The following is a 14,125-nucleotide window of genomic DNA, read 5'->3' on the forward strand; positions in this document are numbered from 1 at the left end:
GTCAAGGATTTCATAGACGAGAACTATACTTATATCATTTCACCCCTTTTCTGCCCTCCAATTCTCTAGACCCCTTTTCAAATTAATGACCTCTTCTCCTTTAATTGCATCTGCATGCTTACATATCAGGAGAGGATGCTGAACCCATTTACATGCTCACGTGTGTATGTTTTGGGCTGACCACTGGAGAAATCTCATGAAGTTCTACTCCTCAATGAGGAGATGCTATAATCAATGGCTGCCGAGAGGGGGCATGTTATTTAATTGTACATTGAGGAGCCATCGCACAAAACTGCTCTGAATTACAAAGCCTCCGACGTGATTTATTTAAGGTGTAGTTTTCTCCCTCACCACCAGGGGACACACATACCATTAGAAATTTTAACTAGTTTAGGGCAAAGAGTAGTGGCTCAGAAGTACTGATCTTGATTGCCCCTTAATAGCTAAAAGACAAACGGAACACAATGCAAGGTAGTAATAAGATATTTCTCACACATGATTTTTTTCTCCCAACAGCACTTTATTTCTCTGAAGCATCCTACTATAAGTATCCAAACATCTTCACAAATGTGCAGTTCATTCTGAAAACGTCAGAAATCATCTGTAAGAAAGAACTCCATTCTGAAACAGTTGTGGGAAGTACAGGTGGCGTGAAGGGCGCAGATTCTGATTTGGTAGGTAACCAGACATGGTGGGTCTTCCCTGTCATATAGCTATAAGATAAAATTGCTATGATTATATACTTACTCTCATCAATGAAGCAGGCACTGTTGAAGCTGAGGTTAGTGGGATGGGGGGATGGGAAGGGGAGAGGGACTAGCATATACCTCTTTTTTTTTCACTTATGCACAAATCTTGGATCATAGACTGCTCGGTGAGGAATGGACCATCAACATGACCCGATATTTCTTCGAGAGGCACAATGACATAACACCTCTTCCACATGGGTCCCAATCTCAGCCACTTAACAAATAATAGCGTAACTTAGATTCACAAGTTAACATTCTAGCATATTCTATTTTATTAAGGGGAAGGATATAAAGTATAGACTGGTCACGAAACAAATGCAGTATGTCATGTTCTTCATGTTTTATATGAAATAACATTTAATATGCCATTAAAGCCAACCAAAGGCTTCCCGAAGCCCTCAAATTGTCCAGGCATGGTGGTGCATGCCTTTAATCACAAGGGAAGCAGAAACTGGCAGATCTCTGCGAGTTCAAGGCCAGCCTTGTCTAGTGAGCTTAAAGCCAGTCAAAGCTACACAGTGAGAGACCCTTCCCCCTCCAAAAAAGTTCACATTGAGAGATTAAAGTGATTCTAGTACATGAATTTAAATTTTTTCTTACCCATGTTATTAATAATCAATTTATGCAATAAAAAATAATCACACAGACACAAAGTTCAATGAGCCACATAATTGTGTATATGACAGATGCTTTTCAAAGGACAAACTTCAGTGTCTTTAATAATAATCTCTTTATCTCTTTTACGCAAATGTTTTCTGAAAAATAATGTGAGCACTGTGAAGCAGGGATTTCTTTCATTATTTTAATTTTTGATAGCTTATTAATGGAAAATTTATCCTTTTTAGTTTCTCAAGAAGGAAAAAGATTCATGTCTTTTGCTTGTGTGTGGTGTACATGCACATGCTTATTTATGTCTGCATATGTGTGGGAATGCATATGTGCAATGTTCATGCATGGGCGTTTATGTGGATGGGGAGGCCACAGGCAGATGTTGGAAACTTCTGTGATTGATCTGGACTCTCTTGACCTACACAGTCTTTCCTTGGGCCTGGAGATGGTCCATTCCCCTGGCTAGACGATCTAGCCAGCTGCTCTGAGACCTCGTGCCCAGTTCCAGAGAGCTGGGGTTACAGGTGGGATACCCGAGCAGCCCTGACTTTGTGTGTGACCTGTGGAGTCACACACTGCTTCTCACACTCACACTCATGCATGAAGCTCTTCATCCACTGGGTCCTCTCTCTAGTCTGGGGAAAATTCTTTTAGCCTAATGTAAATTATAATGATAAGGACAGTTGTGAGAACTCCTTTAAAAACCCTTTATTTATGTGTGACCTCATACTCTTCCCACATCCCCTTTAGTGCCTTTAAAACATTAACTAAATTTAACAGATGAGAAAATACACTTTATTGTGTACGTTTGTAATTTTTAAGCCTTAAGTATTTGTCTCTTGGCTCATTAGTGATAAACCATCTATATAAAGAGTGGTGTTTGCTAAGTCATTTGAACCATTTGGTTATAATTGGTAATGAATGCAAATTGTGTCATGCAAAAAGAGGCACTTGTTTCAAAGTTTGAAATGTATTTTGTAAACTGAAACATTAAAAACCACATGATCATCTCATTAGATGCCAAAAAAAAGCTTTCGACAAAATACAACATCCCTTCATGATAAAGTTTTGGAGAGAGCAGGGATACAAGGGACATACCTAAACATAATAAAGGCAATATACAGCAAGCCAACAGCCAACAGCAAACTAAATGGAGAGAAACTCCCAGCGATCCCACTGAAATCAGGAACAAGACAAGGTTGTCCACTCTCTCCACATCTATTCAATATAGTTAGTTCTTGAGGTTCTAGCTAGAGCAATAAGACACCAAAAGGAGATCAAGGGCATACAAATTGGAAAAGAAGAAGTCAAACTCTCACTGTTTGCTGATGATGTGATAGTTTACATAAGCGATCCAAAAAATTTTACCAAGGAACTTCTACAACTCATAAACACTTACAATAATGTAGCAGGATACAAGATTAACTCAAAAAAAATCAGTAGCCCTCCTATACACAGATGATAAAAGGGCTGGGGAAGAAATCAGAGAATCAACACCCTTCACAATAGCCACAAATAGCATAAAATATCTCTGAGTAACTTTAACTAAAGAAGTATGACAAGAACTTTAAATTTTTGAAGAACGAAATTGAAGAAGACACCAGAAAGTGGAAAGATCTCCCATGCTCTTGGGTAGGGAGAATTAACATAGGAAAAATGGCAATCTTACCAAAAGCAAACTACAGATTCAATGCAATGCCGAGCAAAATCCCAGCAAAGTTCTTCAAAGACATCCAAAGAATGGTACTCAACTTCATATGGAAAAACAGAAAACCCAGGATAGCCCAAACAATCCTGTACAATAAAAGAACTTCTGGAGGCATCACAATACTGACTTCAAACTCTACTACAGAGCTACAATACTGAAAACAGCCTGGTATTGGCATAAGAACAGACAGGAGGGCCAATGGAACCAAATAGAAGACCCGGATATTAATCAACACACCTTCAAACACCTGATGTTTGACAAAGAAGCAAAAAATATCAAATGGAAAAAAGAAAGCATATTTAACAAGTGGTGCTGGCATAACTGGATATCATCATTTAGAAGAATGAAAATAGACTCATATCTATCACCATGCACAAAACTCAAGTCCAAATGGATCAAAGACTGCAACATAAAGCCAGCCACACTGAACCTCATAGAAGAGAAAGCTTCCTAGATATAACCCCAGTAGCACAGACACTGAAACAATTAATAAATGGGACCTCCTGAAACTGAAAAGCTTCTGTAAAGCAAAGGACATGGTCAACAAGACAAAACAACATCCTACAGAATGGGAAAAGATCTTCACTAACCCCACATCAGACAGAAGTCTGATCTCCAAAATATACAAAGAACTCAAGAAATTGGACATCGAAAGAACAAACAATCCAATAAAAAAAAATGGAGTTCAGACCTAAACAGAGAACTCTCAACAGAGGAATCTAAAATGGCTGAAAGACACTTAAGCAAATGTTCAATATCCTTAGTCATCAGAGAAATGCAAATCAAAACAACTCTGAGATTCCACCTCACTACACTCTTAAGAATGGCCAAGATCAAAAACACTGATGACAACTTATGCTGGAGAGGTTATAGAAAAAAGGGAACACTTCTGCATTGCTGGTGGGAATGCAAGCTGGTACAACCCCTTTTGGATGTCAGTGTGGCGATTTCTTAGAAAATTAGAAAAAACCTTCCTTAAGACCCAGTAATACCACTTTTGGGTATATATCCAAAGGATGCTCAATCGTGCCACAAGGACATGTGCTCAACTATGTTCATAGCAGCTTTGTTTGTCATAGCCAGAACCTGGAAACAACCTAAATGCTCCTCAACTAAAGAATTTATAAAGAAAATGTGGTACTTTTACACATTGGAGTACTGCACAGCAGAAAAAAATAACGACATCTTGAATTTTGCAGGCAAATGGGTGGAGCTAGAAAATATTATTTTGAGTGTGATAACCCAGACACAAAAAGACAATTATCACATTTACTCACTCATGGGGGTTTTTAAACATAAAGCAAAGAAAAGTAGCCTACAAACCACAATCCTAGAGAACCTAGACAACAATGAGGACACTAAGAGAGATTTACATAGATCTAATCTACATGGGAAGTAGAAAAAGACAAAATCTCCTGAGTAAATTGGGAGCACGGGGACCTTGGGAGAGGGTTGAAGGGGGAGGGGAGAGGCATGGAGGGGAGCAGAGAAAAATGTAGAGCTCAATAAAAATCAATAAAAAAAAACAAAAGAAAAAAAAAGAAATGTGTTTTGATGACAAACATACTTAAAATAAGATATTAAGCTGCAAAAAGAACATTGCTCCTGAAGAGTATTGACCTGCTTGACCACTGCCCGAGTGATGGAGAGGTCTGTTTAGCTTTTCTAGACCACTGTTTGCTCGTTTGTACAAGATGCTCTGCTCATTTTTGTGATCATGATAGGCATCACCAACCGTTCTCATCGCTATCAGAGCTGCCTTAACTGAGTAAACAAAATTGTACTTGGTGAATGAAAAAGACAGAAAAGTCCAGGCATCAATAACTGAAAATGTATTCAAGTATTCGCTTTAACTTGGGCAGTTCACAATGGCTTTCAGCCAGACTACGACTACACTGAACGAATGCAGTGATCTGAGTGTTTCATCTCCAAATACAGTGCTGTGCGATCTACACACTACACACATGCTCTGGCTCGGGTGAGGCCTCCGTTAGTTTCCATGCTGGTGCTCATGAAGAACAAATCTATTTCCACCCTTGGAAGCGGTGGGAGTGTGCTACTGGAAGCGGGGCAAAGCTGAGAGCTCGCGGAATGAACACATGTGCCGAGAGAGACACGCACCGTCACCGGGTCTTTCTGTACCATTTGCACTTTGTAGAACAAAGGACCTCAATTCTATTCCAGCTCTATCCGTGTGATTCTCGGAGGGGACTATAACACATCTGGGGCTGTCAGGTTTATTGCCTTTCTTTTTCTTCTCCAATTACTTCATAATATAAAGACTATAAAGGATAGTGGAGCCACAGCGCTCCTAAATCACGGCCCGTCTAATCAGCACTGATTCATGGTGTGATTGCAAGCCCTAAAGTTCCTTCGTTTCCACCCGATTTCTCCAGTGTGGCGTTTCTAAGCCAGCCTCTCCAGTTCAGCTGAGCATCTGCCCATTCGATACCCATTTCATTCCTTACTTTGGGAAATGAAAGAGAAAAAAAAAAAAAAAAAGAAGAGCAATAGAATGTAAAAGCTACCGCAGTGGCCATTTTCCATTCCGTCCTTAGTGGTGCTATATTACAGTCCAGGATTTATAGATCTATCCATCATTCCTTATCTTCCGATTGTACTAAAAGGTCCATTCACAGCCTATGTTGGCCATTGTAAAATATTTTATGTCTAATGCTTATAGAAATGGAGCAAAAGCAGTTGCTGGATTTGTTGTACAACCAATGCTAAAATTGCTTTAAAAGTCCTGTAGAATTTGCATATTATAAAATACACAATATGGATTTTGGTTTTGCCTACAGATAGAAAACTTCCTTTCCTTGCTCCTGAACACAGTTTCTTCTTTAAGTGTCCTTTTAAGCGATCCAGACCCATAGTTTCTGCCAACTTTGACAAGCGGTGCACTTTTATTAGCTTTGCAATCGCAGATTTCCGTCCTCTGCTCAGTGGCAGAACTGAGTTTTCTAAGCACAGAGGTCTCATCATAATAATAACATAGTTCTTTGGGCCTTAAGCTCAACTAAAATGGAGTAGACATTTTAAAACCACATTATCTAAAGTACAAATAGTTCCCTGAAAAACAGCAGATGCACCGATTTTATATTCCGACGTGACCTGCAATCTTGTCTTCTCACACCCCACATACTTGGTAAACAAAAAGTCGTGATCAAAATCTGGAACACTCTGCCATACTGTGAGTGTAAATGGTGCTAGCGGCAGCTTCATAACCAGACAGACCCACGCTTTTTAAAATTAGGAGCATTTTCCAGTGATTCATCTCATTATTTGGCTGACACATTTGTATTGAGAGGTCTTTCCATGGCGGTGTCAGCGGCCCCTAAAATGACTGCCAACAGGAGGAAACTCAAAACACTTCATCTGAGCTGCCACAGCAGAGCCCAGACCTCCAAGCTCGTCTCTGCTGTAAAGACTCGATCAGTTGCTCAAAGGGAGCATTCTTAGAGTCTCATAAATGCCAAGGTGCTGGAGTTCTCTGAATTCCCAGGAAATCTATGGGGCTTCTCATGTCAGGCATTCCTCAAGCTGCAGATGACAGTCCGAGGCTGAGCAGCAGTCAACAGAGTTGGAAAAATCACAGGAAGTGGTGAAGAAAAGAAAAAGAACAAAGAAGGAAGGTAGGCAGGCAAGCAGAAAGGGATGGACAAGTGTTCTCTGAAGCCACCGAATCCTGGGCCTACCAAAGCATCATGTGGCAAAGTGTCGCCCTTCCCTCCTCCTTTTTTGGCACATGCGTTTGTATACATGCTCACACGCATGCAAGTGTGTGTCCATGTGTTTGTGGAAGCCAGCGATGGGTACCTGGTGTCTTCTTGCCTCTGTCTATTCCTTTACTGTGGTTATTGATGAGCACCATTATGCCCAGCTCTTTTGATTGCTGGGGACCTGAATTCAGACCCTCATTCTGTGTAGAAGACATTTCGCTGGCTGAGTGGCCTCCCAACCCCACCCTTTTCCATTTCAAAGCCATCACCGCCTGACAATTTGCACAATAAGGAATTATAGAAAAAAATAAAGTCTGTCTTAATTTCTATTCGATTGAATGTGTATAAAATCATTCTGCCAGGGTGCTGCAATGCTTTAAAATGCTCGTTAATCTCTGTGCTCTTGCGGATGGTTTGTAAGCAGCATTTATCTCCCAACCATATCAGACAGATTCAGTGGAAATGACAACAGACTTTGTGGCATCTAATAACTGTCAGGGCTGCTCTTTCCTGGTCTGTGCTGGGTCGGATCATGTGATTGTCGTTATTACATTAAGTCTTTTCTTTTGATAATGCCAAGGCCATTAAGCCAAAGGTCAAGAAGAGGAACACACGTTTATCAGGAACAATGGGTTTTACTCCTTGGTGGAGAGAGAGAGCAAGTGAGCCAGAGCTTCCAGGAGGAGGTGGATGCATTTTTTAAAAAATAGCATTTAGACCTTGAAAGATCGAGGGGACCCTGAGGAAGCAGCAGTTCCTTTAGATTCTCCTATTGAAAAGCAGGGTCGACATTATGACTGGGTAGTTCGTACGTGATACCGTGGCTTTGTTTTTGTTTTGTCCGTGCTGAAGAAGAGACATTGTTAAATGGCTTTTTAAAAATCATGGTCTTGAAGTACTGTCTGAGGCATGAAGTTTGTGCTTACATCAGGGAGATCAAAATGACCCAACCGTGTCGGGTCCGACTGTAGTAAGTGGCGTCAGATGAGTCATAGACAGTGGAGGCTGCCTTTTCTCATTGTCCGTGGTGTGTGAAAATGATGTCATAGAAAATTGAAATAAAACATGGATCTTGTTCATAATCCCAAACGTTACCTTTTCATTATCTTTATTTTTTCTTTGAGACAGTATCTCCCTCAATTTCCCAAAGGTAGCCTCAAGTTTGTCATCCTCCTGCTTCAGCCTCTCTTATTCATTCTGGGATCACAGGCTTTGGTCACACAGCATACCACCTAATGTATTTTTTTTATCATGTGTTAGCACAAATACACACACACAAATATGTATGTATATATGCACACACACACACATATATCTTAATAGTCTTTGCAGCCATATAATATCTGTGATCTAGAAAAGTATTGGTTTAATTTAATGGTTCAACCCATCTCAAAGTTTCAAAGCTGATCTCTATCCCTGTTCATGTGGACTAACTCTGTCTGAAACCTGAGGACTGTCAGACATGCAGGCTGAGACACCTGGGACTACGGAGACAATTTCATTTATATAGCTTTTGCTTTTTGAATGGGCTCCACCACAAAGCAGAGAATTGAGTTATATGTGCATTTGCCGAAGTCAGCATGTCTCAGCCCGATGCCTTACATTAGCTTACACAGCTTCCCTGTGGAACACTGCAACCCTCCAAACACAGCTTCTTTGGTTAGGGTTTCTTTTCTGAATTAGCGCTCCCAGGGCCAGCAAGCTTCTGCAGACCTTGGCTCTGGCCTTCCTCTCCAGTATCTAGCTATCCCTGACATGAAAAGACTCAATACACTTCCAAAGAACATAACTAAACAGCTCACTGGAAACTTGAGAGGTTTTGTTTGAAATTTTATAGGAACCTCCAGCTTTTAAAGAGGATTCAACATGGAAACCATCTTTGAACTTAGCTATGATATTGTATATAATAACAGAAGACAATGGAGCCCTTTATGTTTAAAGTGTTTCTTAACAGTATGGAATAGAAACAGCCGCTGAACTGAGTATGTAGAACAGGTGTGTACCTTCGGCCAAAAAGAAAATAAAAGGATGGGAGTGCTATGTTGTCATGGAGTACCCATCACTTTAGCAGGCCAATTATTTAATGAAGTTGGCAGGGATCACTTGGAGAGAGTATATAAACTCTTTGTTGTGTCTGAATTTGTAGTCTTTTAAAAATAGTTGCTTAGCCGGCATTGGCCACATTCTCTAAGATGTGTATTTGGTTGTTAATGTAGAGCATCTCAGAGCCCAGGCTGTCACTAGATCTTTGTTCAAATTTTCCTTGTTGCCTTTTGAAATTTCAGCTGTTGCGAATAAGGGAGACACACAGGGTCTTGGAATCATCTATCCAATAGTGGCCCTTCAGAAGATCTGGAAACTGTGTCTTACTGTAGACTAATTCACTGAGCACATGGATTTGTGTAAAAAATATAAACTTATATAATAAATGCACATAATTATTATAAAAATATAAAGCTTATATCAGCTATACATACCTCATAAAATACTTATGAATTACCTCACTTACTAACATAAAATATAAGTGAATATTCGTTTTGATTTTTATATTTAACATGTATTTTTCAAGTCTGTGCAAGTTAAGGAACCCTTTGGCAAATCTGTCTCCATGTTGTAATTTCAGACGCATTTGAAGTTGAATGAGGGGGGCTATGAAGTCAACCACCTGCTCTGGCATTGCGTGGCTGCCTGGTCCTGTGTTCAGAACAATAGTCCTCAGCTGAATACAGTGCTTGAGCATCTCCTCTTCCACAGAACGCAGCTTCAGACGAAATGCTGGTAAGGGCAATTCTACAAATCCAAGGTGACTCCGAGAGACCTTTGTACTGAAATGTTAATCATGGCTCCGTTGACTATGAACGCGCTTTATAGTCTCAGCTCCAAAGAAAAAGGCACTGTGCACATTTTATACTGCTTGTATCAGTGAATTGTCACAGTGTCTGCTGCCTTGTTTTGCTGGATGCTCTGTGTAGTTGTCTCTATTAAATGAAATGTGTTACTGATAAGAAATTCATTCCTGTGTTGAAAACATTTTCTTGCTTCTCATGTTGTTAGATCCCTGCAATGAAGTCATCTGTTACATACTTGAAAGGAATGCACTGATCCTATTTCTCTGTGCTTTTCAAAGAGATGTACAAGGACATTGAACCCCAGTGAGGGTTAGCTTCTTCTAGTCCATGTCTTAATTTAAGAAGGACATAGATGTCCTACAAAAGCAGGATGGATGCAGAGGAAGGAAGACTGTAGTTTTTAATGGATCGACCAGGAACAATTATATTTGTGAAGCTCAGTGTGTGTGTCTGAATAGTATTTCATGTGTACACGCACCACATTTAAAATATATTCATTGTAGGGCAATGAAGGCACACACCTTTAATTCCAGCACTCAGGAGGCAGAGGCAGGTATATCTCTGAGTTTAAGGCCACCCTGGTCTACAGAGTGAGTTCTAAGACAGCCAGGGCTGCACAGAGAAACCCTGTCTCCAAAACAAAACAAAACAAAAACAAAAGCAACAACATCAAAACAAAACAAGACAAAATTTGTTTACCTATCAATACTTGTGTTGAATTTTTATCTTTCTCCTGAGAGGACAGCTGATGTCTCCTCAACATTCTGATCTCAGTTCCTTAGGATGCTCAATCAGGAGTGAGATTGCTGGGCCATAGGGCATCTTATTTATACTTTCTGAGACGTTTTCATATTCTTTCCCAACTTAGCTTTCATTGCATTCCAACCAGCCCAAGGCTTCTCTTGTCTCATCCTCAGGACGCTGTCCTTCTTGCTGCATACATACCCACAGTAACAGGTGTGAGGCGGGATTTCACTGTGACTTCAATTTTCATTACTATGACTATGACTAAGTGGAACATTGTTTATATAACTGTGAGCTGTGTGGCTTCCTTTAAAAACTGTTGAGTCAGCTGGGCAGTGGTGGCACCCCTTTAATCCCAGCACACGGGAGGCAGAGGCGAGGGGATCTCTGAGTTCCAGGATAGCCAGGGCTACTCAGAGAAACCCTGTCTCAAAAACCAAAAACCAAACCAAGCCAAATTAAACCAAACAAAAACACCACTCCCCCCACCCCAAAATAAACCCCCAGAAAAACCAAAGAAGAACTGTTAAGTCAGGGCCTTCGTCTTTTAAATTGGGTTGGTTATTTGTTTGCTTGATCTTAGATTATTGCATTCCTTATTTACTTTAGATATTAATTCATTAGATACATACTTTTCTTCCACATATGAGCTCTCTCATTCTCTTCCTCCATTTTTCTTCCTCTCCTCTTCTTCCTCTCTTTTTTCATCTGTCTTTCTTTGACAGAGTCCCATGTAGCTCAGTTTAGACTTGAACTTGCTGTGCAGCCTGGGCTGGCCTTGAATCTGTGGTTCTCTCTCCTGCCTCAGCCTTCTATTGATGGTTTAACTGTTTTAAATGTTATTATATCAACACATATTTAATTAATTTTCTGACTATTTATGACTAAAGTTCTCAACAGACCTTTAAGAACCGCTATTATAGATCATACTTCATAGATTTGGGGTTAAAGATAATATGAACTGTTGTTATTTTTAAAATGAGACTGAAGTCAGTTTAGTGTGTTTGCTAGAGACTGGAGCAAGATTCTAAATGTCCTTGCAGAGGATATTTCCCAGGATATCAGTGTCAACTGATAACAGCCTGGGCCACCTGAATCTTTCTTTCTGTTTTCTGGGTGGATGTGAGAATGATCACATAAGTTGGGAAAAGTAATGCATAGTATTGAAGAATAGAGGGGTAAACCGATCAAGTGGTCAGCAATGACTTCATACAATAGAAGGGATGCAACCAATTGTCTGAATTGCCAAATCGCTTTGATACTGTTTCTTGGATTTTTTATTTTAAGAAGGCAATCTTTCTTTAAAAAGCTAAAAACATGATTTTAGTTAACAACAACAACAACAAAAAAAAAAACTATTGATGATTAAAGACTTGCTAAGACCTTTGAGATTGCTACTCACTTGCCGTTAAGCCTGAGTACCTGAGTTTAATCCCTGGAACATGCATGGTGGAAGATGAGAACTAACTGTCACCTACACAAATGTGCCTTGGCTTGTTCTTGTATTTGCATGTATGTGAGCACACACAACTAAATAAATGTAAAGGTATCTTTAAGAGTTTAAAAAGTTTTTTAAAGCTTGTGTTAAGTCTGTTCACAGTACAACACATTAAATATAAAAATATCTTTTCTTAATATAGTGTTTAGAGTATGTACATAACAGTATGCACAGATGCCATGGGGTCATCACTCCAGGTAAGACAAAACAGTGATCTAATGATCAGAACTGCACCAGAAATGCCTTCCTGCCTCCAAGGGAATCTTTTCTGATATTCTCACTACCATTTACTCTCTGATATCATTGAGGGCAAGGAGAAAACTGAGGAAGCAAGCTCTATCTAGAGTAACTAGAGAGAGTGAAGGGATGGTGAGAAGTGGGCCCTGTCACGATTTTCCCAATTGTGAAACTTGAGTGAAGACATCTTTCAGCCCCCAAAGTATGACACCAGTGAGAGTTAAGAGAAGTAACCCAAGAAATGTTAGTTCCTCTGTGTCAGAGACGACACAATGATGAGTAACGTGGAAATATTCAAAGCAATGAAAGACAACCTGACCAAGATATCCAATGAGATTTTATTTATGGTGGCCAAATCTGTACATACAAAGTAGTTATCTTCTCTTCATTCTGATTGGTTGGTCTGTAGCTAACTCATATATCTCCCTGTATGATTTCTAGTAACCCCATTTTTAGACTATATATAATACAAAAGGAATGAAAAACTATCAGGAGTTTTTAAGTCTGAAAATGAATAGGGCCAGGATCCATGAGAGAACTCACTCTCTCTCTCTCTCTCTCTCTCTCTCTCTCTCTCTCTCTCTCTCTCTCTCTCTCTCTCTCTCTCTCTCTCATAGAATTAGAGCAATCTTTCTGAGGTCCATGATGTCCCAAGAGGAATGGGTGTCCTAAAACCAATCAGAGGACTGGAGACTACAGGAGCCCCCCAGCTGCCATGCGGTGACCTTTGTCTACTCAGAGCTAGAGACAGGCACCTTGCTGGGAGGCAAATCTCTTCTTAATCTGGCTGAATTTCTTGTATCTCAGACTCTCAGTGCTCCACCCAGTAGTAGGTTGACCTTTCACATAATGCCCCACTTACTTTGGAGAGACATCTCAACCCAACTCCAAAGACTTTCCAATCTAACATGGACTATTGTATTTCCAATTGAACTGCTGGCCAACAGAGCCTGCTGAGAAATGTAGCAAGGTATTTCAGCAGAACATCATCACAAAATCCCATCACCCAAAGCAAACTAATCAGTGTATTCTATCCCTTGCAAGTATTAAGAACAAAAACTTGACAATTTGAAACTATATTAATGTGGCAACTATTTAGCTGTGCTTGTGTTTGTATCAAAATGAAGACAGAATCAGGTGCTTGAGGACAGTATACCCTGAACATTCCAGCTAGATCACTGCCAAACGTTGTCTGCATCTTCAGCCCTGGGAACGCCAGTGTTCATGGGGAGGTCTCACTGGAAGCATTTAAACAAAAGTCACGGTATAGTCTCCCTTCAGTCTCCATGAGTTGAGGTTGCTGTGTGTGAGACTCAAGTGATGTAAGCTGTGAATATGTTTTATTACCATTGGTTAATAAAGACGCTGCTTTGGCCTATCGCAAGGCAGAATATAGGTAGGTGGGAAAACTAAACTGAATGCTGGGAGAAAGAAGGCAGAGTCAGACAGATGCCATGTAGCTGCTGTGGGAGAAAGATACCAGAACCTTACTGGTAAGCCACAGCCTTGTGGTGATACAGATTCATAGAAATGGGTTAATTTAAGATATAAGAGCTAGTTAGGAGTATGGCTGAGCCATTGGCTAAACAGTGTTGTAATTAGTTTCTGTGTGATTATTTGCATCTGGGTTGCTGGGAAACGGAAGTGCAGTCTCCCTTTACACTCGGGTTTCTATTTGCTTGATTCTTCTTGGTTCATATCCTATTCTTCATAGATCTATAGATCCTCCCCATTGTTTGTGAAAACTTAATCTTCTCATGGAAGAAATACAAATTTATGTATAACTACATCATCACTCAGTGGAGAACACATTCACCTTCAAGTCTGGAGACCTATGTTTTGGACTTCTTTCTACCATACCATTTTCAATGAGTCACTTAACAATGATGAACCAGTTTTTTTTGGTTGCTTAGAGGAAAAAGAATCATCCTTTCTTTTCATCATTTCTCCCTTCCTTTTCCTTCCTCTACATCCTCCCGTATAAACCTCTTCTTTCTTTCAAACCTGGA

At 40.0% G+C, this 14,125-nt stretch overlaps 1 protein-coding gene across 1 annotated transcript in view; it reads left to right on the top strand.

Moving 5' to 3' along the window:
• The window catches only part of Tmem232 (transmembrane protein 232), a 263,281-nt gene that overhangs the window by 55,516 nt on the left and 193,640 nt on the right, over positions 1–14,125 (top strand). Inside the window, exons 7-8 of the mRNA XM_005361332.3 lie at positions 517–674; positions 9,412–9,566. Coding sequence (XP_005361389.1) covers positions 517–674; positions 9,412–9,566 — 313 coding nt within the window. The remainder of the gene's footprint in view (positions 1–516; positions 675–9,411; positions 9,567–14,125) is intronic.

The sequence above is a fragment of the Microtus ochrogaster genome, linkage group LG4, assembly GCF_000317375.1.
Source record: "Microtus ochrogaster isolate Prairie Vole_2 linkage group LG4, MicOch1.0, whole genome shotgun sequence".
Lineage (NCBI taxonomy): Eukaryota > Metazoa > Chordata > Mammalia > Rodentia > Cricetidae > Microtus > Microtus ochrogaster.